Source organism: Bacillus rossius, chromosome 3, assembly GCF_032445375.1.
Source record: "Bacillus rossius redtenbacheri isolate Brsri chromosome 3, Brsri_v3, whole genome shotgun sequence".
Classification (NCBI taxonomy): Eukaryota; Metazoa; Arthropoda; class Insecta; order Phasmatodea; family Bacillidae; genus Bacillus; species Bacillus rossius.
Genome location: NC_086332.1, coordinates 14811049 through 14838010, shown reverse-complemented (window position 1 = coordinate 14838010; position 26962 = coordinate 14811049). Strand labels below are relative to the sequence as shown.

Below are 26962 nucleotides of genomic sequence, written 5' to 3'. Positions count from 1 at the left end.
CCCTGTTTACTACAACACACTCAACTCGGAGTCGAAACCTTGTGAATTTACAGTTATACGAGATTCGTTTCCTTTAAGTTAAAAAAAGTCCGTAAATTTACTGTTATTTATAACATTGTGCTATATAAAAAGCAAGCCTCAAAATGTTTTTTTTTCACGTTTTTAAGCGATTAAAATGTATAAACGTGTGATTGTGCGCACCACATACAACCTACCCGTCGTCTAGAGAACTTTCCGAGATGACGACTGATCCAGTGGATTTTTGTTTCGTCAGCCGTGACACGCTTACCCACGACTTGATGTAAGCTTTTGGACATACGCCATTGCTAAGCACATGTATGTCTGTAGAAGAAAACTACAAAAAACACAAAAGACAAAAACACAAATTAAGCAAAAATTGTTGTTGTCAACAGGATATAAACACCACATAATATTCCATAACAGGAATATGGTCAACAAACAATGAAAAACAAAGAAAATGGACTAACAGAACGAAAAAAAAACCCTCAAATGATGACAGCACAAAAATATTGAACCCAAAAATAATTCATCACATCAGCTGAAACGTGACAAAAAACACAGCAAACCGAAAAGGCGAAACAAACACAATAGTTTTCCAAAAAAAAAAAAGAAACCAGAAGAAACGAAAAACATTCCCACAAACGATGACAGCACAAAAATATTGAACCCCAAAAAATTCAGCACAACATTTGAAACGAGAAAAAAACACGACAAAACGAAAATACGCAACAAACACAATAGTTTTCTAAAACAGAAACAAGCGTAGCAATGGCGTATGTCCAAAATCTTACATCAAGGCATGCACTCCCATTGCACAAATCTTTCAAAGATAATACGCCTACTCACGCTGCATCTGCGGCGAGAACCTTTTAGTGTTACGAAACAGCCAGTGCCACGTGGGGTCGCGGTCGCGCCAGAAAACCGGTTTGTTAAGTGGCCTGGAATGCATTAAACCTCCCATGCCCGACACGTGGAAGAATCTCAAAATTGACAACAAAAAACAAAAAAAACATTTTCCGATGAGTTTTTAACCGCGTCCTTACTTTCGCGGCTTCTGACGACTCTGCGTTAAGCATTCGTTCTGCAGTGAAAAATACTTTGATCCTCCGTTATATGGTTCGGCATTTCCTTTTAATCCGCCACCAATCCTGCAGCTTGCATTCAGATTTTTCTCGGCTGGATTCCGGCCGTTGCATTGCTGCACCGTCGCCATTTTTAGTTCGCCCAGAATTTACCGTTACTTTCGGCTTTCATTTCAGTACAGTGTTTCTTGATGCAGTGGAACTTCTTTACTTAGAGAGGGCTACAATTTTCGAAGCGTTACGAAAATTCCGAACGCATGAGGGGAATAGCAAGGTACGTGGTGGAGGAACTGTTGGAGGAGGAGCCGGAAGGGGAGAGGTAGAATTGACGCAGCACACTTGCACACTCGTATTCATTCACACTTTCATACTTGCATACTTTCACACTTGTATTCTTACACAATAGCACATTTAGCGAATAAATATCAAAGGCAAGAAGTTTCACTTGTGTCGCACGTGAACTCCACGCACACGCGTTTTTATTCTAGAAGGTTACATTTCATATTTTCACGTTTGGTAGTGCCTAAAAAACTATATTATCGTTCGATAATCCAGTATAATCGCTGATTTGGTATGGTAGTGCTCAGGAACCTACCGTATAAAGTCCTTTCACTGGCATTAGTTTCTTCATTAGTACGGCTCATCATTCATAAGAATATGCACTGTTAAAAATTACAGCATACGGACCTTTCAACGAAGAAAATAACTCCAATAAAAGGAAAAGTCTTCGCAGTTTTCAATGACTGAAGCTGCGAATAAACTACGCCTTATTTTGACTTCCGAGTTACATGTTTCGTTCTAAACAAATGCAAACACGCACTTGGACAAAAGAAGATTGTTCTTGATGTAAACTTAACAGGTTTTTGAAACGTTTTGTTAGTATACAAAGTATTTTCTTTTGGACTAATATTTAAAGTAAGTGAATCAGCTTCCGCTAAGGTAGACGAAGGTAGACGTAAATTTACAAGATCCATGGATAATTTGTAATCAGCTTTAGTTGTAAATTTAAGGTGAAAATGTTTACAGTTTACTCAGAGCGTGTTTGTGAGTAGGAAGGCTACTGTATTTTAATCCTAAAGCAATATTCGTGCAGCCGGAAAATTGCCTAGTACAATAACTCCATTGGCGGACTACCACCCAAGTGCACCTACCGCTAATTTACGTGTTAGAGGTCCAAAGGTTCTAGTATGGCGATGCTAATTGCACTATCAAACCGCGTTCTTTGCTAGAAAATTATTATTTTTTCAACATGAGTCACCGATAAATTATGTTGCTGCAAACAAAATTTTGGTTTTGCATGTATTTTACAGTAAAATCAAGCTTGTTCTGTAGTTAAAATAGTGGTAAAAAAACTTTCTTTACTTTACGACTAAGTTGAGCTACTATTATCTATAGACTACTATCATAAAACTGTAGTTTGTCTGTTTGTTTGTTCGATGTTGACGCAAAAACTACTAAACTAATTTTGACGAAACATTTTACGTTTAAAAGCTTATGATCTGACTTAAAAACTGGTGTTTATATTTTATCTCGCTGCGATGACGGAAGCTGTAGATATAAAAATAAAACCAACAGAAGTGCGTGCCTGTTTGTTTGTTCGAGCAGAAAATACTCAACACATTTCTATAAAAAATTATTGTGTTTAAAAGAGTATGATCCAAAGTTAAAATTGTGTATATTTCATCTCCTTACGATGACGGGAGCCGGAATTATGTTACAATAAAACCCCATGTTTTCCACAGCCAAGCGCAACCAATATAAGGTGAGCTCCCTTTCCAAGGGAGTCACTGTACTACACTACATACGTTTAGCAAGATTTGATGAAATTTCGCTATTTCATGGATTATGCTTTCTGCGTATCCATGGCAACGACAGTGACGCACCTATGAGGAGGGTCGTGCATAATGAGCAGAGCGAGTGTGTTCTGCCTGCAGACTGCCGTGGCGAAGAGCGGTACTCCGGCTAGTGATAAATAAAAGTATGCCTCTGAAGCCAAATTATTGTAGCCCCCGAAAATAACCGACCCTTAAGAGCAATAACTAGAGACTGGAAAAATTCGCGCTTTCGATGACCTCTAGGATAGACTCCACAACCCTCTATACATACTCAGGCAAATGCCACTTGCTCATTGGCTATCGACTCGTGACACTTGTCAACTGGGACACTTGCGATTCGATACTTTTTCGGTTGAAGGTTTCCCATTGGCTAAAAGTCCTTCAGATAAACTGCAAGCCAATCACATAAACAATATAAATGTACAGTTGTTTAGATTCTAGCATATCGTGAAATCATTCCGCGAATTTTTCCGGTCTCTAGCAATAACCATGCTGTTGTTATATTAAATGAATTGCAACAAAAATGGTTTGATTTAAACTTCTTTGACACAACGGAAGAGGTGTTGGCAACTGACGGAGGGCGTGAAATGGCGAGGTGGGGCTGCGACGGAATGCACCAGAAAGGGAAACGGAGCACCCTGAGAAAATCCGGTGGATCACCTTCCACCATATTCCTCATTTGCGGAAAGACTCGGGTTTGACTTCTTCGGGGATCGAAATCAGGATGGCCCCTGGTGGGAGGCAACTGGATCACCGCGTCACGCATGCCGCATGTCTCACCGCCTGTGCGCACGAGGCATCGTCATGCCTCTCCGTTGCATGGCAGCATTCGGCAAACGCGTTTCGCACATCTTACGCCCCTTCAAACTCAGCAACCCAAAGTTTCGCAGCAGTAATGTGTGTGGCATAACACTACGGCCGTGCTATGCCAACATTCTCCCTAAAGTTAGTACAACGTTTCAATTAAATAATAATAACCAAATCGTTTCCACTTTTAAAAAAGTCGTGCAAATTTCTTTGTATAGGTATTTTTCTCTGGAATTGTCAAATCCGTATTGTCGAAGTATAATTAGCTAATGGCGAAGGGTAAGCACCGAAATGTGTATTTTTTTTCCAACGGTTTATAAGCGGTGACCATTTTTTATCGTTTAATATCAAAAATTGGCCTTCATTAAGGTAAAGTACACACATTTATAGATTTTAAAATTAATCAAATGATGCATATTAACGATATCATTACAGTTGTACTCATTCCCATAAATGAATCCATCACATAATACCAATGAATTTACAGTGAAAAATATTCGTGGCAGCCACTCACAATTAAATTCAGGCAATCCATAAAATCTTATACTAAGCTGTAACAAACCAAAAATTTTAATAACTTAATTTAAATGTTAAAAAATTGTTAGAGCCTAAAAACTGTTGAGAAAAATAGGAGTCTTGGTGAGTTTGAATTAATATTATGTCAGTGATAGCTAGAGACCGTAAAAATTCGCGGGTTCAATGACCTCCAGGATAGACTCCAATATCCTCTACGCACTCGGGCAAATGCCAACTGTTCATTGGCTGCTGACTTGTGAGTCGTCTCGACTGGGTGGCCTGTGATTCGACACTTCTATGAGTGAGGGTCTCTAATTGGCCCTCAGTCCTCCAGATTAACAGAGAACCAATGACAGAAGCAGCACTAAGGTATAATTATTTGAATTTTAGCAGAACACGAAATGAACCCGCGAATTTTTCAGGTCTCAAGTGATAGCCATTTGGGATCATTATAACATTTTTTTAGATTCAAATGTTCAACCAGAAATAATTCATGTCCCATATCGTAGTCATGATTGTCTTATTTCTAGCTGACTAAATTGCTGTATGCGCCATCGTTGCAGGTCGAGAATCAGCGGCTCCAGCTTCAGCTTGGAAGCGAGCGTCTCCATCCCGAAGCTGTTCTACGAGGGCTCGTACACGCTCCAGGGCCGGTGTCTGCTGCGGCCCGTAGACTGGAGCGGCAAGTTCAACATGAGCCTCGGTGAGTCGGCCGCGAGCATCGGTGAGTTGAACTTGAGTCTTGGTGAGTTGGCCGCGAGCATCGGTGAGTCTAACTCGAGCTTTGGTGATTTTATGAGTTTAACTTGATTCTCGGTGAGTTCAACTTGAATCTTGGTTAGTTTAACGTGAGTCTCGGTCAGTTTAACGTTAGCTTTGGTGAGTTGAACTTGAATCTCGGCGAGTTTTACTTGAGTCTCGGTGAGTTTAACTTTAGCGTCGGTGATTTTAGCTTGAGCCCCGGCGAATTTGAACGTGAGTCTCGTTTAGTTCAACATGAACCCAGGTGAGTTGAACGTGAGCCTCTGTGAGTTGAACTTAGGACTCAGTGGCAAGCGTGCGTCCTTTGTGGAAGTGTGAAAGTGGCAAGAATCATGGAGTGATGATCCCCAATTCATGTCTTACGTTCGTGGCAACTACGCTGGCTTACGATTTTACAAATAGAAATGTCCAATTGAGCTCATGTAAACATGACACGTGCCTACTTTGGTATGCAAAGACTCGCGCATTTTTTAAAACTAATAAATCTGTGTTCCTGAGGTAAAGGACACCATGTAATAAAACTAGAATTGTTCTAAGAGCGAAAGTTTTCAATTTGTTCCAAATTTATTTCAATTTTTTTTTCACTAGTAGTATAAATTTGTTTATGGAATTCCAACACATTATTCTTTAATTTTTTAACAACCCCGACCTGACTTCAGTTCATAAGCACTGGGTCGGCCATCCCAGTGAGTCTGAGCCCACTACAATATCTGAAAACCCATCGCCCTAAACCTCTGTGCATTACCCGTACGACGTAAAGGCCTATCAATCAAACTGACAAGTCAACTGCCCGTAGGCCTTAAACTTTATGTTATTTTACATGTATATTGGCAATAGGCCATTAAGTGGTGGGTCTGAAGATGCTTTACTTCGCCGCTAAATAAACATTGCGAGGATACGTCGTGGGTTCGCCGGCGTGAAGCGATTGACTTCTAAGGCCCCTACACACGCTCCGAAACTACAACCTCCGTTAGATACAAAGGTTGGATCGTGTCATGGAAAGTGTCGGTTGGATATGGCAAACCATCCAACTTTAAACCACCACATTTTTTTTTTCTGTCGGATCGTACCGCTGCACGCCGATCACGCCGGTCCGCTGTCATCAGTCATCTCCATGCCGTAAAATTGTTCAATAACTAATATAGCTGATTCATCGGAAGAAGAAATGGCAGTGATTATAGAGCTACTTGAGTTTTTGGAAACAATGCGGGAGCCTTTGGTATATGCAACTATTCCAGCAGGGAACAGAGAAATTGAAGCTTGCAGTTTAACACTGGATATATATATATATATATATCCAGTGTTAAACTGCATATATACATACAAAATAAAATAAGTCATGGTACTATGATTTGATTGCTTATGAAGAACAGGGGGGAAAAATGTGAACCGTTTACAAACGGAAAGCACTGAACTTAAGCATATAAAACCAACACTGTTCTGGTGGCCATAACCAGGGCCGGATTTAGAGGTCTGGAGGCCTCGGGGCAACAGAGGAGCGTAGACCCCCTGGCCCCAAATTATTTTACAAATAAAATGAACAATTTTTTCAGTCGAGTTTTCCAATAAATAATTTATTGTGGAATCAAGTAGATTCTTTTAGTATTTAAAAAACATACATAAATATAATCGGAGACAAGAATTATATGAAATTAAATTTTAGTGTTAATGAATATTTCTGTTAATATTTAACAATAATATATTCATGTATGTACAAAGTACTGTAGGTAAAAGTAAAACAGCGGAAAAAGAATATCAAAGGAAAATATGTTTACTAGTGTTTACTTGTCGGAATTTGAAAGATTTTTTTTCCCGAAGTCTCTATTGTGGGGGCCCTCCGTTTGAGGAGGCCCCGGGGCTTTCGCCCCGGTTGCCCTCCCCTAAATCCGGCTCTGGCCATAACATTTGGTTTGGTTGGGACATTCGGTCGTATCGAAGTCGTGTTTGGACGTGAGCAGGGGGCCTTAAATCTCACGCTTGTAGATTATATGCTCTCGGGAACAGCGTGTTTTGAGAAAAGTAAGTCACATTGCGAGCTCTGTCCTAAGGTGATAGGGATGGCGTGCGGTACGGCACGTCTTTCCTCGCCCGAGCAAGGTTGGTCCTGTGCTTGCAGGAAACGTCACGGACACGTGGAAGCTGACCGCGGATGTCGTGAAGAAAGGGAAGGAGAACTACCTGGACCTTCAGGACCTCGTCTTCAGCCCTGAAGTGTCCGCCTTCAGCACGTACGCCACGGGCCTGTTCGGGGAGCTGAAGGAAGTAGGCAAGCATGTTCCACCCTCGGTTTCTTATTCGACACCTGCATCTGCACGTCAGATTGCTGCATCCGTTACTGAACTGACAGCTCAGTTTACAATCATCCTTCAGTTTACCTACGTGTACGTTTTTGGTGGTTGCACTAGGTGAGTACCTTAATAACTCCAGCAGTGACTATATTTGTTACAACATACATTTTTAACAAAACGCTTGTAACTGAAACACTCAATTTCTATTTTTAGTGTGGCAATCTTATGAAGGCATTATAAAATAATTATTACGCTATTGCAATAACAATAGTTACGTTTACAAATGTTTGAAGTTAATTTATTAGGCATATATTATATTTTAATAAGTACAAGAAACACTTTTTTTTTCTTCGTAAATGAAAGGTGAAAATTTCTAGCAGTGTGTCAGTACCCGCGACTGTGGTTCGTTGTGCTTGTGTCAGGACAAGAGTGTAAAAGAATCAATTGAGTATTCACTGTTGAAAAAAAAAAACTTCAAAAGATTTTACTGTCTTATATGACGCGATTTCACAGTAATTTGAACATTATAGTTTATAAAATTAACCCGAATATAATTTACTACGAAATTATACCAAAACGTTCTAAGAAAACGATCGTCGGGATTTAAGTTCCAAACTGACTTAAAAAAAATTGTTTTAAAGTGTTAATTTATCAAAAATTCCATACACCCCCTAGGCCCATCACCAAAATATAGTATCTTCATAAAATAATGTCCCAGTAAAAAAAAAAAAAATTAATGGCATCAACTGCAAGCATTGTTGAGTGTTGGTTCAAAGTCACAAAGAGTAACTCAAACAGTTTTAGACAAGCGCATGCGCGAATACTGCTTTGTTGTTTTCTTGCTTGCAGCGCGAAAGAATGGCTCTTTCCCCAATTAGTATAGGGTGAACCTGTAAACTTTATTTGGCATCAGGATGGAGCCCCTCCTCACGAGAGAGTGGTTGAACGTCGAAGTCCCTGACCGTTAGATTGGTCGTAATGGTCGAGACGACAGAGCTCTTTTTCTCTGGCCTCCACGTTCGCCTGACATAACGACATGCGTTTTTTTTTTCCTTTTGGGGCATAATAAAAGTTCATGTCTACGTTTCGCCACCGCCTAATGATTTTCCAAGAGCTGAGGCACAGAATTTGAAGAGGCTATTGTTTTCCATTACTTCGTTCGTGTTAAACAAAGTGTGGGAAGAATTGGACTTTTAGGTTGGATGTGTGCCGTATAACTAAAGTTGTACATATTGAATAGTTTACCTTCAATTGTATGTACGATTTGTTAAAACTGGGACACTCTGTACTGCGACGGGGCCTCGCAGAAGTAAAAGGCCTGGGGCCACACAGAGAAAAAGGTTTGTTTGAATCAAACAAACATTTGTTTATATGTACTTGCTGTAACAAAATATTTTGTTAACTTACACAAACTTGGTAAGTAACAAAAATTTATTTGTTACACCTAACCAAATATACATTTGAGTTGACAAAATCTTTTTTTTTTTGGGTCAACAGTATCTTTCCTACCACAAAATATTTGTTTGAATTAACAAATTATATTTATTTCGCCATATATGAATGAATATTTCGTTGAGGCAAACAAACCTTTCTCTCAGTGAGCACCGGCGTGTCGCCAGTGACTTACCCGTGCGTCTGCTCCGGTGTGTGCAGGCCAGTTCGCCCTGCTGATGGTGAACAAGCACTGGCAGCTCTTCTTCGACGAGATGTGGACGCTGGCCGAGCCGCGGGCCGTCAAGACGGGGTCGCGCGCGGTTCGACGCGTTCTCTTCCAGACTCCAGTCGACGCACCGAGCTCTGTGTGACGGTCGCCCGCCCTGCCGCCCCCCCTCTCCAAACCTCGCCGCACCTGGAGCCGTTACATTACTTCTCTAGGGACGCCATTACAAAACTCTCGTCGTCCTGGAGTGGGAGTCCGTTATAAAATTGGAGTTACTCTGATAGTTAGCCACTGTAGACAAAATAAAACCGTAGCTGTTCAAATAATATATTGCGTGTCAAGACTGTCCCAAAAAAAAAGACAACCCGACAGCAAGTCAAACACTTGGTGCGTGCGGAAACACAAAACTCAAAACACAAAACCTTTTTTTTTTAATTTTGAAGATTGTTTTCAGCCAAAAACTATAAAACGTTATATTAAAATGATACGGCTCGTCTCCAACACACAGACGTAAAATCGTCCGTGCGATTCACCTTATCTTTTCGTCGGTGAGCTGTCGAAGACACCTGCATACACAATGATCGAGCGACAACTGGTTGGACGACGCAGCTACTTTCCCTTGCGAAGGTGAACAGAGGGAGGCAGCCCCGTGGGGCCAACCGACCAATCACAACAAACATCACCTTAGTGGTAATAAACTGTATCCTCCACACTGCTAGAAATAACAAGTAACTTCACGGACTTTAAAACGAAAAATTTACCTGAAATAGACGAAATGTTTTTTTCGTAATTTAAAATAACAGACTCTTCGTAGAATATTTGCCTTATTTCGACTTCCGGGTTGTGTGTTTCGCTCTAAACGAAGGCAAAACACAAGCATGTATAAGAGAAGGATGTTTTTGGTGTAGACTTGACCAGTTTTTTAATGTTTTGTTAATATACCAAAAATACTCTTTTGGATTCAAATTCAAATTAAGTGAACTCAGTGTCCGTTCATTTACGAATATCCCTGGATGATTAGTAACCAGCATTCTGAGTAAATTTAAGGTGAAAATGTATAACAGTGCACGTTAAAGGTCAGATCCCTTGGTTTAACAAATAAAACAACTGTTCGATGAGTAACTGGAGTGTCACATCACGGCAGGGCGTGGTTAGTCCTGATTGGCTGCCGAAACAACTTCCAGCGAACATTCTACTCTGCGTGATTTCTTAGCAGTTCAGTCACGCCCCTACGTGCTGAATTTTCCAAGTCACTAATTTTAACAAATAACAAGAAATAATTCTGTACCTAGGACTGGAGTTAGGTTGTCACGCCCCTGCCTTACTTCCTGAGACTTTTTATTCTAGAAACGAAATAGGGAAAATCAGAAATACCGTAGGTACCTTAAAATGTAACAAAAAAATACAACGTAGTAATACACATGTTGATTTAACTGACCAAACACGAATCTTAGGATATTTTTTTACATAAAATTACTAACCGAAAAATTAAAACGTAACCCCAATTCATTTGATTATCAAAAACAAGTACGTTTCCTGGATAGTTTAAAAAACAATTAGGAATACTGCAGTATAAAAAGTATATACATTCAGCTTCATCTTTACAAGGGTGCAGAGAGTCTGCAATGCAACAACTAATGCTTGAAGTTTAATAGCTTGAAAGAAAGTCGATTGGAAGAATTGTAAAAAAGGTTATTATGAAGTTCTTTCAGAAAAATATTTTAACAACACATTAGTAATTAATAAGAAGCAAACTTCAACTCGGTCAAAGTATGGTTTGTTATAAACACGGAAAAGATTACTCACACTCACTCACAAAACCCTTTTATACCTACTCTAGCTTGTTTTCTCCATAGACTAATAATGGATGTATGTAGACCAATTCTCTTCTTCTGCACACAGCTACATCATTATTTTACGTTTTCCAATAAATTTCATGCACTATGTTTACATTTAAGTACTCCAACACACACACTTGCGCACGCATTTCAGAAATATTTTACTTCAGTCGATAATTTACAATGAGGCGTCATTCTCGTGAGTTTAATCCTGCGAATTTATCGATTCTGGAATTTTCCGAGAAAGTTTCTTCCAAGCAAGTTTCAGGCAATAATTAATAAAGAAAAGTGTTTACAGTTATTTGTACAAGCAGTCAAAAAACTTTCAAAACCGTCAAGAACAATTAATTTTATCACGCAAAGAGTAATGATTATTTTATTTTTTAAAAAAAATAAATGAATTGAAATCACATTAAACAAGTTTTTGGTGTGTGACATCTTAGATCTCGGTATACGGCATTTGGTGGGAGTAATTTCGTAAATGTAACAGAACTCGCTTGGAACGGAAATGTGTAACCACTACTGCCATCCATCTAGTATGGCGGATGACGCGAACCAAAGTTCACACAGATAAAGGGAAACTTTATATTATTGATAGTTTTATTAATTTCAACAAAGTGGGCAATATTTTGATAAAATTACTTGTCGAGAATCACGTCCAAGGCGGGTGTTTTGTATTTTTCAAGTATTTCTCGCTTTCTTCGGAGACGTTTCATTACACGGTTTAAAATTTTGGAATGATTCGATAGTCTGCGAAGCTGCTCCGGCAGCGAGTTCTAGCGGCGGTTGCGGAAACTACTTGTGATTCGCGTCCAGAAATTTAGTTGAAAACACAATTTGCTTATGTTTAACACGCTTGGAATCATTTTAAAAGAATTCTAAGTAAAATTCCGTGTCCGAGTTTCGTATTATAAATGTATTTGCAACATGAGAACACACTAATTTGTTCGTTACCGAGGTTAAATTATGAATCGACCTCGGCTCTCTCTTACTCACGCAGTACTGTTCTCCTACTCCTGCGTTACCCTCGTCGGTCTTCTCCTCCCTCGCCATCTTGTTCCTTACCCCTACTTTCCCCTCCGGCCACCAGCCGATGTATCTAGACGCTCCTAGGCGCGCCTTCCCCCCCTCCCCTCCACCACAATTTCTTCCAGGAAGTCGCTTCCGAAGCTTCTAGGCTGGCGCGAGCCGCCTTATCTTCACGTGATGAATTGATAACTCACACAATCTCGTCACTCACGTCAGAGCTAGGAGAGCAGCGTGTGCGAACAGAAGAAACGGACACCGTTTGTCTAACCAGAGTTCCATCGTCATTAAGAAAGGTAAGGGAAATATTTCAGGTGCATATTTATATCAATCGAATAACTTGAGTTTGAAAAAAAAAATTATGTTCATACATTCGTCACCGTTTATTATCAGTGAGTGTTTTGAGACCAGCACCATCTGTCACATAAAAACCTTACAATTTTTTTCCCCCTCTCTCTCTCTCTCAGAATGGCTTTTGAACAAAAATTTCATAGAAAATTGGCCACTTAAATGTAATGAAATTTCTTCAAAGTGGTTTCAAATAATTCATTATGTTATGTAACTATAAGATGGGTCATTGCGGAAGATAATCGCGAAAAGTAAAATATTAAACAGTGTCATGGCGATTGGCTGATTTCGTGTTCTCAATTTGTCGAAACTTTTTCTGTGCGTTACAACTAAAGCTAGCTCAAATTTTAGGTAGGCTTTCGAGAATCATTAGTATTTTTCATCTGATACGAAGTACAGCACCTTTTTCATTTAAACCTACTTTATAAATATCTTGCATAAAGAGGAGATTTTAACGTAAAATTTTTACAAATACAATAATAAAAAACACCTATTCATTGGCTAATTGGAACCAGCACCTATTAAACTTTTTTATGTCACGGATACGCAGTTTTAAAGGCGTAGTTTGCATGCTGATGTAATCATAAGCATGCGTTGCGTAGTTGCTGAACGGTGTATACACTTGATATCGCATATGGCACATACAGGCTGTATTCATAAATTGTTTTATTAAAACAATGTTTTAAATGTTAAATGCATTGTTAAACTTTTTATATAGATATTATTTTTACATAAGAATCGTATATTAAATTATTTACGTAATATTTGACTCAAAAGTAGTGACGTTATTAATCATTCCATAGCCTGAGTCACCAAGCATAAACGTGAGTTCATTACTATGTTCTAAAAGTTATTTTTTTTTTGTTGACGGTGGAATTAAAGGATTAACGTTTGATGCAATTGGCATTCACGTAACAATAATGTTCGTAGGCTTTCACGGCCATTGTCTGAAGTAGCTTGGCTTCTGGGTTACAAACCTTTCACGTAACAAGGTGCCTTTTTGCAAATGATATTTTGAGTGGATAGTAATTTTATGTTCTTAGTACAATTTCTCCTTTGTGTATAGTTTCTTCAGTGAAACAACTGTCTTTGAAATACTACAAAATGTATAGCATACTGTTATTGCTTGAGTATTGAACGACATGCCTGATTTATTGCGACAAGATTTTCAGCACATTTAATGTATTTTTATTTTCCACAAGAAAATTAAAATGAGATATTTTTTTAAAATTAAACCCATAAAAAAATGTTAATTTAACTCTAAACCCTATTTTCTGTGAATATTTTTAATTTATTAAATTAAGATTCTGCTTTATTATAGATAAAGAAGTTTGTAATTTAAATTCACAGAAAAAGATTTGTTGCGAAATTACCTTCTGGTGCTCAGAAATCATATAGTATATTCCACGAGTGAATTGTCAATATATAATAATTTTATACTGATTCGAAATGTTAAACAATATTAACATATTTTGAAACACTTTAATTCATGATCGTTTATTTACTTAAAAATAATTTAACATGTTTAAAATACACAATTTGAAATCGGTATGTTTTAAAGTTGTAAGTAAATTATATAAAATTTTAATACGTATATGGCTAATTCTCATAAAAAGTCGAAAATGGCTTTATCGAGTTGATCAGTTTTTTAAAACTCATTATTGAAATTTTTTTGCTCAAGTCGTACTATATGTCTTGTTTGAGGAAAATATTATAGTGGTCCCCAACTTTTTTGAGTTTGTATTGAGTATAAAAGTAAAATTAAAAAATCGAAAATGAGGGAATGACAGATTCGTGAGGGAATGATTTTTAATATGATTCTACAATAATTAAAAGCCCTATAATGCACCAATTATTAATTTTATTGCAAAACTATAATAATTAAATAATTGTATTGTAAAACTATAATAATGAAATCAATAATGTAACAATTTAATTGTTCCAAACAAAACACATTGACTTATAAAAATAACATTAAATATTAATTTAGTTAAAATATTTTAAAGAATGAAGTTAAAGAACTATAAAATCAGTCTAAAATTTGACTTTTGTTTTTAACATAGTAAAGACAAGAATATATACTTTTATATTGAAGATTTAAATGTATTAAAATAATTAACAGAGAACATAAATTGCAATATTACTAATATAATATTATTTATCTGGTATCAGTCTCTATGCAATCTAACCGCAGTTGGCTTCAGTTATTTTCATCTTCTTAAAATTTTTATTTTTTCTTATCGATTTCTTTAAGAAAATAGCCACCTCGACTGAGTAACTTTGGGGGTTCAATTATTCGAAGAACGTCAGTCTAAGCATAACGTTCTTCATCTTTAACTGTTGGCCATTTCCAGAATTTTGATCCTTTCTTCATACACCGTACACCATGGCCCCATCATCAGATAATGAAAGAATTTTACCAGGATAGACCTCGTTATTCCATGTTATAAGGACATGGTCACCAACTTTATATTCATAGGTCCCTTTTTCAGAAGGAGTAATCTTCTAAATCTTAACATCACTTTCTACTTTAACATCTTTTCTTTTACGTCGCGTTGATACTGCAGGTGTGTCCTTATCCGATATTGTAGAAGTTTTATAGTAACCAAGATGAAAAGGTTGGCATTTCCCAACTCAGTCAAAACAAGATAGAGTTCTAAATTCAAGCACATCATTTGAGAACACAAATTGTCTTATTTTTTGAGTGCCAGGAAAAGTTGAAATAGACAGATTTTTTGATCAAGTTATCCGTATTATTGATTTCCGCTGTACTTACCTCAATAAGCATTATTGAGGGACACTTTGACCTCAGAACATTTTTCAACACATTTAAATCTGTCCATATACACTCATCTGAACAGGTTTTGAAAACTAACAGTTAGGAAATGAGTAATCACTGTCCGTAAACTATAGAAACATAGAAAAAAGTTCTCTCTCCTCTGGTATTAACCAGTTAGGTTTCCGCCAAGGGGGAATCCAGGTTACGTGGGAAAAAAAAAAAAAGAGGTGTAGTTAAAACAATTTTTGACATGTTTGCACAACTAAATTTAAAAAAAAAAAATATATATATATATTTTTTTGTTTTTGAAATTTATTTTTTAGAATTATATATCCTCCTCCCACATGAAAGAGTTTAAATCAACTGAACCACCTTTCCTTTATTCCTTCTTATTTTTGAGCAGGATATGTATGACCTTGGTGTGCGCCGGACAAATAATTGGAGTTGCACGACTTAACGTATTGAGAAAAGTTGTATGTTTTAAATTTCGTTGGCTTCTATAGAATTGGTTAACTTTCGTTCATGTCCAATAGAATAATATCAAGCCTTTTTTTTTTTTTTTTTTTTTTTTAACAAAATCAGTTTTGTCTTGCACTCGACGCAAGGCAACAGGTCAATAGGCTTGTGGCAATGCCATTCAGGCTTCTGGCGGAAGGATAATGAAAAAAAGGTCGTTCAGTAAGTTTCCAGGAAATGTTTATTTCAACGTGAACCAGATGTGCGTATCATGGCAATTACCAGATAGCAAGATTTTTTTTAAGAGTGGTAAGATATTATGTACTCCCTCTCGTCCCAAAACTCCGGAGTTAAACGAAAGTTTTTTTTTAATGTTTGTAGATAAAGATGTAGGCTACACACAAAAGCCTAATTTACATTAAATACTGTATGTACGTATTTAAGAGTGTTATTAATTATACTTATTTGGCATAACTAAATAAAGCATATAGTTAACATCAAAGAAAAGATATAGCGCATAGTTCATCACATTTAAGAGATTAAAGAAAAGGGTGAATATCATCGACGCCATGCTTGTCGGAGAAAACCTTTTTCAGAATGTGTGTTAAAGATTTTCAGCAAAAAAAAAAAGTATAGTAGTTCTAGCTACGCGTTTGAACACATCTGCACGAAACACGCACGCACATTGCAATATTCATCCTGTCAAATTTCCGTTGCACGGTGCGTGCGCAATATTGTTTCATACTATGAGTTTACCCTTAACCCATGTAAGTAAGTATAACTTCATGTGCGTATGTTTCAGAATGACTGGAGTAACAACGTACATGGAAGTTGCAGCCATCCTAGGGTTGGCTCTGCCGTCTGGCGGCGGCGCCCGACTTACGGCCGTGGGGGATCTCAGCGAAGACTGCCCGGCCCAGTGCAGTTGCAACCGGTCGGTGCAACCGCACGTCGCGTGCCGCGGGCTGATGTCCCTGCCGCGGTTCCTGCCGAGCGAGGCGCGGTCCTTCCTCTGCGCCGACTGCCCGCTGGCGAGGGTCGTCGGCGGCGCCCTCCGGAGCTACGCCGGCCTCGAGAACATCAGCCTCGCGGGCGACTCCCGGCTCGTCCTGGACGAGCGAAGCTTGGAGGTCCTCGGGGGAGTCCCCGTGCTGGAGCTGCGAGGGTACTCGCTGGCCGAGAGCGACTTCCTCCGCCTCGCGCGCCGCGGCTACCTCGTGGTGCGCGACGTCTCCCTGGTGTCTCCGGGAGTGCCCGCGCGGACCTCGGCCAGCAAATTCCCCAGCCCTGGCACCACAGACTCCTCCAGTCCTGACACCACCGACTCCCGCAGTCCTGCCACCACCGACTACTCCAGACCTGGTAGTACCGACTGCTCCGGCCCTGGCACCACCGACCCCCCCAGCCCTGGCACCACCGACAACCGTTCCATGGGCGGCGGGTGCCTGCAAGCCGCTACCCCATCACCGACCCTGAGCCCCGTCACCATCGGCGTGATGGTCCTGGTGGGGATGGTTCTGGTGGCCGCGTTCTCCTCGTTGGTCACGTGGGTTTGCGTCAGCAGGAAGACTGCAGGGCGTGACTACAGGCAGCTGCTGCTGGGGAACGTGACGAAGTTGCGTGCGGCCCGGCGACCGTTGCAACTTCAAAACGCGTGACTGGGGAAGCGTTTGATGAAGAAATGCCTTTGGAAGAAACATCCGCGTCACAGATATTTGCACCCAGTAGGGTATGTCATTTTGTAATGGGACTGCTTTCGGCTGCGTCCAACAAGTCCAGTCCGCGGCGTCTACTGTAGGATTGTCTATGCAAGCCTTTGACTGCTTTTTGCAAGGGGGAGCTAGCCAGCTTCAATTTTGATGAGAATGAATAGTAAGGGAAAAAAAATGCAATATTTGGCTGTAATGTATATGTATGCTTCTCCGAAGTTTTGAATTCCCGGGGGATTGATAGGCAATAGGAGGGAAAGGAGAGGATTTGTAGGGTGCATACGAATATACTTGCGTTTCAGCAGAGCCAGAGAGAGAATCATGATGCCGACGGAACGAGTAACAGCATTGTGTGTGAGAGAGAGAGAGAGAGAGGGAGAGAGAGAGGCTCACAGATATAAAATGATGTTGGAGAGCTAAGTACGGCAGTGTTTATGTATTTTTCATGTAATGGCCAATAGTTTTTTTTTTTTTTTTTTAGATTTTAATGTGTTTTCAATGATTGAAGTTTTTTTGACTTGTTAGTGCAAATGTAAGAAAATAGGACAGTTAATTTTTTTATGGATAGTCATATGTTTGTTTTCATTGGTGCATTTTCTGTACCTCTTTGTTTAACGAATGTTAGTTGTTTTTCTTGGTGGCCAATTAGTTTCAGGAAAATATTTATCCCTCCAAGTACTTGAACATTATTTTTTCAAGGATTTAATAATTTAGCTTGATGTTTCTTCTGCACGCTGTTTCCCTTTTGTTCATATTTAAATGAACCTGTTAATAGAATTAATGTGATTAACATCACCGCCTTTAATTTTTGTTATTACCTTGTTCAATACAAGATACATTTGCTATGTAATAAAATCAAATATGTAACTGAGATTTAAATTATATTTTGTAAAGCCAGTTCAATTTTGGTAGTGTAGTTTTTTTATAAGTGAAAAAAAAAGTATGAAATAAAATCCAAACAAACATACTTTATCTTTTTGTTGATGTTCTGGAACCCTTTAAAGATTTTTGACTTAAGTTATTTTCTTTATGTTTTAATATTGACATGCAGGTTAGGCCCCATCTGAGAAAGCTAGTGTTGACCTTGTGTGTGTTGAAACTTGCTTGCAGTGAGATTTGGTTTTCAGATGCAACTAGCCTCAGTGTTTAAGCATTAAAACACTCATATTATATTTTTAATTAATTAATGATAAGCAAGAAACAAATTTTATGTTCATATTTTAAACCTTTGATTACTCCACTGAAATAAAACTAACATAATATTTACGATCAAAATAATATTGGCTATTGGCTATGTGTTGATTATATCACGGTTAGATGTGATATTCGCAGTGACATTATCTTAAGTTAATACAATGTATGAAGTTGTAACCAAGACATCGGTGTCTTAGGAATCATTGATTGATAAATAGGAATGCTAGTAATAAATTAAAGTAAATAAATAATTTTCTTTACAATTTTATTACACTGAACTTTATAGACGTTTCCCGGCTTACCACTCATTTTTGGTTTTATAGTTAAAACATGTATATTTCAAATACGTGAGAGGATTGCTCAAAATTTACCATAAGTGCGTAGGATTTTTTTATAGTATCAACTGAAGTGTTATGAATATTTTAATTTTGGACTGGGCTTACAACAAAAAATCCAATTTTGTGTACGTAGCGAAATCCTGATGTTAGCATCGCAAATGTAGCATCTTTCGCTGATTCCTTGTTATTCATACAACTGAATTTTAAGGCGATTATTTGAGAATCATGTTTTAAGAATAACTGAATAATTGGTGGCGAAGGCTACCTAAATTTAGGTACTTGTTGATAGTCATAATAATAAATATTCCGCACATTCACAGTATCTACCGTTTTCAATATTTTGTTGCCGCTCTGACATGGTTGGTAAAGAAATAGGTTTTTACTTTTTTTTAGGAATAATAGCCGCATAATATATTTCAGTATATCATCTGGCTCCTGCAATTCGATTAGCAAGCATTACTGCACTTAAATTTACTCGCGAGTTAAAAATCTTATCATGGCGAAAACATTAGATTAGATAACATGTTTGTATGTCCACGTCGTAATAAAAGTCCAGTTATAATAAATGTCATTATTTTTGTCTACAAATATTGTACTTTTGGTTTTTGTTTAGCCTTTGAGATCTTTCATTTAAATATTTACTGTCTGTATGTTCTCTGATTCGGAACAAATAATGTAAACATATTGTTTAGCCACGAAATAGCTTATACGTTGTTTGTGTCACGTGATACGAATTTATCATTTTAAAAAATAGGTGAGTGAGATGCTGTGGGCTGGATTAGATGTAAGACATTTCGCAATATTGTAACAACTTAATTCCAGAAGCGGATATTAAAATAAATCTGGGTAGTTTTGTTTTTACAACCCCACATGTTTCACTTTAACTTATGATTAATTTGAGCAGTTTCGACAGTATAGTTATTTGGCGTCTATAAAAATATTAGCAAACTAAATATTTTTAACTTTTCTCAATAAATAAAAATTATATCAGCATAAATTTTAAGCTTAAAAGAGTAATTATGTTTACACTCCGACACACAGTAATTTATGGCAATCTACTTACATTTCTGCTTTCGTTTCATAAAACACCTACGATTGTTTTTGTGCACGTTTATATTTGCAATTTCCCATAAACCGGTCAAATGTTTTCATTACATTAGTTAACCCTGGTAAAATATAAAATTTTAATTATTTTACGAGTCGTTTAACTGCTAAAGTGTTCAAACCTACAAAACGCTTTTCAAACGATGTTTATTTACGCAGATTCGTTTACTTGCATACCTGCTTACATCACTTCCAGTTCGGAAAGCCTTTGTGATGTCACTTCCGAGACAAGTACACATACACACAAGCATGCATATACCTAATAAGCGAATTCGGGCACGGCCTTAAGACTTTTACACGCGATCTGTTTGAACTGTCAGTTCGGACTTATCAGTTTGGAACTTAACAGTCGGAACTGCTGTGTGTGTGTGCAAGGACGGTGGACTGATCAGTTGGAACTGATGGACTGATGAACTGGTGGCTTCCCATCAAATTGGACTGTTGGCTCAAGAGCCCTCAGTTCGAACTGCCGTGGGTGGTAATAGCGTCTCACCAGTCCACGTTGTCAGTCCAAACAATCAGTCCATCAGCTGGGTATCGTGGCAGTCATCTTTGTTTATACTCCTTGGTTACTTTGCCTTATCTGTTTCTTTCTTCTAACTAAAATTCCAACTGCAATTGCAACATCAAAAGTTTCTTCCATATTGTACGATGAAACGATGCATCCAACAGCAGCAGCGACCACAAGGCTGATCATGCGTGGGAAAGTTCAGTCCAAACTGTCAGTTCGAACTGTTCGGTTCAAACCGAGATCCTGGACTGATCGTGTGTGCAGAGGGCCTCAATCGCAATTCGGACTGAGCAGTCCGAATTGGAAGCTGGACTGATCGTATATGGGGGACTTCAGTCGGTTGAGAAGGGAAAAGTTTGCGGGGGAGGGGGGAATAAAAGGGCGTAGCTACGCTGTCAAATTTCTTCCCTAGACACACACACACACACACACACACACATATATATATATATACACACACAGCTGTTTGTGTGAGGAAAAAATAACTTCATGTCCCTGCCAAAATATAAGTAATAATGCAACGTCCTTGCAGGAAAGAAGGCTTGTATGGGTTACAGGAGCTGATACCCAGTACACTACATGAAATTTTATAATGTAATAACCCTCTTCCCTATTTTATTTTTACGAACACATAGACCTGGGGAAAGACTCTTATAGTCCACACACGACTTCGGTGGGACTGAAAGTTTCAGCAACTCACGAAACTTATTGATTGCCCATCGAGAAATTTGTTCAAGAAAAGCTCCACTTTTCCTTCACACCCGTAGGACTATACTACCACCTATACCACCTACCTATACCTATCGTGGTGAAACTAACTTTTACCGCAAAAGCAGGGGTTGAAATGTTAAATAATCCAAAATTTCCTTAGTATCAAATTCGTTCGAATTTAATTTAAACCACCTTAATATTATATTAAACCTTCGTTCAAAGAAATTTTTTATACTACCACGTATCTTCGCAAGGGTTGAAAAATAGTGTTTGAATGTAAAAAAAGGTGTATATCTACCATAGTAGGCGATATACGAAATCCGTTCTAAGCAATTAAATGCTGGATGCGTTTATGTAGTTAAAAACATTCAAAATATTTTCGCTGCATAGAATATGAGAAAATGTTTAATCGATATTTTTTTTAGTATTAGAAAACATAAACATGTTATGTACATTGAGTTCTTAAAATCTCCCAGAAGTTTTTAGAAATTATCGAAAAAATTCCGTAAAAAATAGTTACTTCGAAATATACCTACGCCTGTAGGCTGTGCCAAAAGGGAATTTTATTGGTAGACGATAATCAAGAGAGTGATTACGGCAGAGGGTTCAACGAACAATATTGTACAAGCAATAATTCACTATGTACCTACTAGCTGGGAGGATTCGGACGTCTTGACTTACGCCCTAGCCCGCTTGCTGACTAGGACATGGGTTAGAGTCCCTGCAGAAGCCAACCTGCTTCCGACATAGGTAGGTCAGGATAGTTTTTGGAAGTAAGACGTATCCCGTTAAGGTCCTAAGTCTAAATTTAACAGGGGAAGAGACCTCAGGGTACACAATCGGTGATTATTCTCCTTAAATGTTGGGCAATACGTTGTCCTTCATATGTACACATATGTACCTAATTGTATACTACCGCAAGTCAAAGATCTACGGGGATAATTTTTTAGTTTCTTGAGAGGATTTTATGGTAATACAAAGGAACTGAAAAAAATTCCCCATGACAACATGTTCGAATTTTTTTAAGTGAAACGTTTTTTACAGCTGGTAGGGTGAGTCGAGGCATTGACGTCATGGGAGCGTAACGAAAAAGTGTAACGCCGAAAGCGAATAAATGGAGATAAGACTTTTTAACAGTGTTTCGTCGCCATGTTTGCTACGATTGTGATCCTCCAGCGTGCACCTCCAACGCGTACTTCAGTAGCTCTTGCCGAAAACACGGATGCCAACAGCAGCGCTCAATGGCATGTGTTGTGTGTGCGGTGGACGAGTGAGTAGTGTGACCAAAGGTTCGCTGTAAGGGACTAACAGGAGAGAGAGAGAGCGCCTCAGTCGAGCTGAACTCCAGTGGAGATAGTTAAAAGTGAACTCGCGAAGGAGTAATAATTAATTTGTGGACATACATTAAAATATTTTTAATTAAATTTATAGTAAGATTATTAGCTACCAAATAAAATTGCAAGTAATTTACTGAGCTATCCTTGGACCTACTTTTCCCACTCGTAACACACACACTATCTCTCCCTCTCTCTCCCTCCCTCCCTCTCTCTATCTCTCTCTCTCTCTATACACACATATATATATATATATATATATATATATATAAAAGAAAGTGATGATATCACTTGTCACCCATTCATGCTCCATCCTCCTCCCAACACCTTTCACTGATTCTCATGACTCCGATGCCTTCAGAAGAAGAGCACTATTTCATTCGTTCAGCCTGGAAATAATTCAAAAGCTCTATTATTTAAAGATACGTTGTCTGATTTGTTGAGTTTTAAAATTAAATTCACAATCCACGCTACTAAATTGTTTTTAGTATTTTAAATAATAAAATTTAAAATGTTGATGATTTATCTCCCAAATTTACAGGCGTAAAAGTTGGAGAGGTAAATAATTGTTCTAAAATTGTATTTGTTAGCTTCGCGTTCGACAATTGTACAGTTTTCACATGTGGAAGAAAAAGACCAAATCATTTCACTGCTAGTTGAAATCAAAATAATAAAATTTACAACCCTTAATAAATATTCATTGTAACGTTTACATTCTGTCCAAATCAAACATTCTTTATTTATAAGCCGGTTAAACTCTTCTAATCACGTGTCACGAATCAGTTATAAAACTTTTTGAATTTCTTAAAAGAAAAAGCTCTGTAGTAACGATGTTGTGCCCTATGTGCACTCTCTTTTCTCTCTCTCTCCCTCTCTCTCTCTCTCTCTCCCTCTCTCTCTCTCTCTCTCTCCCCCCCCCCCCCTTGGTTCGCCTGTATTGTTATTATTTAGTGAGAAATTGTACTCGACTTCTGCGGGGCATGCAACCCGCAATGCTTGCGCGTCTAGAGAGCAGTCTGTCGACCAGGCAAGCAGTGGTTCTGTGTGAAGAAAAAAATGTGTTCTAGGGATATGAAAAATAAATCCTCGTATTGTCAACATCAGGAGATGTCGTCATACCGAAAGGCGGCCATTGCTACGAATACCTAGCAGACTGTTCTAGAAGGTTCTCTTCCGGGCTAATCGTCCCTTCTGTGGGTACATAAGCCCCTCCAGAGCGAGTAACAGCTGAGTCCGCCGGTGCCTGACACACCAAGCAATGTTACTACACGTACACCCGCCGACGCTCCGATACCATAGACGCCGGATCGCCGCTGGGACGACGCACGTCTGGTACGGCAACGAAACGCTAAGTCAAAATAGGGTGATAGGAATAATTTCGAAACTTGGGGTGATAGAATGTTTCAGGGGTGCATCACTGCAAGAGATGGTTAAAAACATTCTCATACGAGTTTGGACTTGGCCATTTCCTGGGGACGTCGCGTGTCGTCGCCGAGTTTACGCTGGCGACACGTTTCATGGACATAGTGGCTGGTGGCTGTTGTGGCTGGAGTCGTTCAGCTGGTCGGTGGTTGGAGGTAGAGGTCTTCAACGTCAGTATATGGTCACCAGTCCTTACGTACGTCACGTAACGTGTGTTACGCTTGCGTAATAAAAAAAACACTATGCTGAATTAAAGACAGTACGGCGGGCCATCAATTAAAATCAATGGCCAACATAGTTTTTCGTAAGTGCATATATTGTGTTAACAATAAGTTACGTAAGACACATACAGGCTCAATGTACATATTTAACGCGATTGGAGTACGCGTTTGAAGTTTTCGGTGAAGTGTGAAATAGTTTTAGCGCGCAAGAAGTGGTGTGCCTGTTCCCTCCACTCCATGCGCAGAGACGAGCGCATGCGCGGACTGTTGGCGGATGTCTCCCAATACCCGGTACCAGGAGATCGTCTGGCAGGCCGGAGTCGGTGTTCAGTTGGCTCGGACACTTCCACCTGCAGATCGAGGAGTCATCTGGGAGCGAGTTCTGCGCGTCGCGGCCACTGCAGTCGGCGCCAGTGAGCGGCCACTCGCTAGCATCGCGAAAGGAAAGTTACGAATACTTAAAAAAAAAACAACACGAAAACTGGGTGGTGGGCCTACAGAGTTTGTTGCGTAACTGCCGAACACTGACTAAAGACACGCCATAAAACCCAATAAAATATTTATTTTTTTAAGAGTTAACGAATTTTGTATAACAGCTGGTGTTTGGTCTTTAACTGACAATGTTTTTTTTTTGTTTTTTTACGATTATAAGCCCCATCATTGTTTATTGTGAATTTGCACATATTTATTGTTCAAAGGGTATAGATGTGGACCTTCAAATTAATATATGTATATATAAGTGCCTTGTATTGCTTTATTTAACATAACCACTTTAGGATAGTCTAAGCCAGATCAATAACACAATTGATATATTTTTAATCGCTCGGTTGGAAATCGTATTTGCCAATGTTTAATTTTTGTGAAGGCAGGATCAATTCAATTCAATTCAAAAGATTTTTATTATACATTTTTACACTTCACAGTTATTTGACAATGGTTTACAAGACACGCCAGCACACAGTGCTCTTTTGCCTTAAAATACATTATTATTAAATACAAGTTACACTTTGCTGGTATATACAGGATCAGTAAATTTACTTTTGTTACCGTGTCAGTCATCACCGAGTAACGGCCAGTATACGCTGATAAATGTTTTCAGCTGAAGTATCTAAGTATTATTCAATGTCACTCACTACTATTGTTAATTGCCTAATAATGAACTAATGCGTTTATAGTTACTGCGACCCTCTCTATGTTATTTCCGTTATCAACGGCTGACCCAGTGATAACAACATCATAATACGATTCCCTAAGTTGTTTTATGAAGAAAAAAGTCGATTAAATGGAAACTTTTCGTACATTTGTGTAATAACGTACCTGCGTGGTATGGAAATCATTAAAAGTTCGCACTTTTTCTTAAAAACTAATACTGTATTCATATTCTCCCGCACATAAGAAGCATTTCAAGGTTAATTGTTACATATTCCATATTTAAAATATTTTTAGCCATTGAATTAACCCAAAATGTTTTGCATCATATATGCGGGGTATACGCATCCAAGAATAGGGCGTCACTGGCAAAAATACATATTTTACTTAAAACAAAAAAAAATAGATTTTACGTGTGTTGATCGAAAAATTATATATTAAACATCGAATCGGTACATGTTTGTTTTGCAGTGATGTGTATTTTTAGTATAACCACGTCCATGCACCATAGCTATGTTTACGTTTGGCATAAGCTTAATTAGAAATTTTGTACATAATTTTAATATGCCAAAAATTATTATTTTAAAATGATGATTATCATAACTCTATTTGGTTTACGAAATATTGTTTTTTTACATTGTTGAAATTAATTTTTATAATCACGTCACCACGTCATTATGGTGAAGATTAAGGTTAATTGAACGGTGTCTTAAGTAGATGGCTTCTAAAATGGCTTGTGTCCATTTTGGGCGATAAAAGTAACACTGTGCTGTATCCATCATTTCTGGTGTATTTAGCTGGGAATTTCAGTATATCGCCGCCTGAGTATTGGAGTGTTCTATGTCCACTTTTTAGGTTTTTTATGCTATGGACACGAAATTAATATTAGTATTAATTTGTACTATATCCACACACGTATACGCACATAAAAATGTTTGTTCTTAATTTAAGACCAATATTATTTTGTTCTATGCCATGATATTCATAGTTGTTTGAACTTTTAAATGCTTATATCTCAGTTCGGACTTCAATGGACATAGAACACTCCAATTCTCAGGCGACGATATGTAACCCATATGTAACACCGTAGAAACGTAAAGTGTTAATTTTGAGGTGGATATCCGACGAAATCAAACGTAGGAGTGAAAAACTTCAAAATAGTGGCCGGTTCCTGAGGTAAGCCTGAGAAGCCACTTATATGCTTAGTGACGCCACTGCATTTGCATATAAACTATAAGTCCGACAGACATAATCTATTGTTTATTGTATTCTACATATAATTTAGTACTAAGAGGACTTGATAGTTGGGCGCAACTCTCCAAATTAAGAATTTTATTCACAAACATAGTTCTGTTTACCAAGACTCGGGGTAAGCCAGAGGTCTTGTGAATGATTTTATGTTATACTCTAAGATATATAGCCGAGTGCAATTTAAAAATATCTATAAATTTTGCGACCCCATATACCTATTTTTATGAATTAAAGTGAATAGTTGTATTTTAACGTAATCAGAACTTTTGTATATCGTGTCCTGTCTAAATTCTCTGTTTATTAAAATAAAAGTTTACGTTAACGTATGTGTACTATTGAGTATGTTTAAATACTGTAATAATTCGTATCAGAAGAGTAATTTTTTAGTTAACTTCCTGTAAAACATACTTGGATGTCTTATACACTTGTTATTACGTACGTATGATTATTATATTTAAAGAATTATGTGTATTTAATGTCATATATGGGTATGTGTTCTTATCATCATTTTATGTTTATTAAAAATTAAATGATACGCTCGTATTTGTGGGTTATATGTATGTATACTATTGCCTATACACGATGATAAGAAAAAATATT

At 38.1% G+C, this 26962-nt stretch overlaps 2 protein-coding genes across 2 annotated transcripts; both read left to right on the top strand.

The window, feature by feature from the left end:
• The first annotated feature begins 1360 nt into the window (after nucleotides 1-1360).
• Nucleotides 1361-9116, top strand: LOC134530017 (uncharacterized). The gene is made up of 4 exons (XM_063364544.1): nucleotides 1361-1422; nucleotides 4825-4985; nucleotides 7140-7289; nucleotides 8965-9116. Exons 1-4 carry the CDS (start codon nucleotides 1361-1363, stop codon nucleotides 9114-9116), a joined length of 525 nt encoding a protein of 174 aa, XP_063220614.1.
• Nucleotides 9117-12043: 2927 nt separating this feature from the next.
• LOC134531405 (uncharacterized) lies at nucleotides 12044-18094 on the top strand. The gene is made up of 2 exons (XM_063367108.1): nucleotides 12044-12131; nucleotides 16221-18094. Exon 2 carries the CDS (start codon nucleotides 16222-16224, stop codon nucleotides 17074-17076), a length of 855 nt encoding a protein of 284 aa, XP_063223178.1. The 5' UTR covers nucleotides 12044-12131; nucleotide 16221; the 3' UTR covers nucleotides 17077-18094.
• Nucleotides 18095-26962: the final 8868 nt, after the last annotated feature.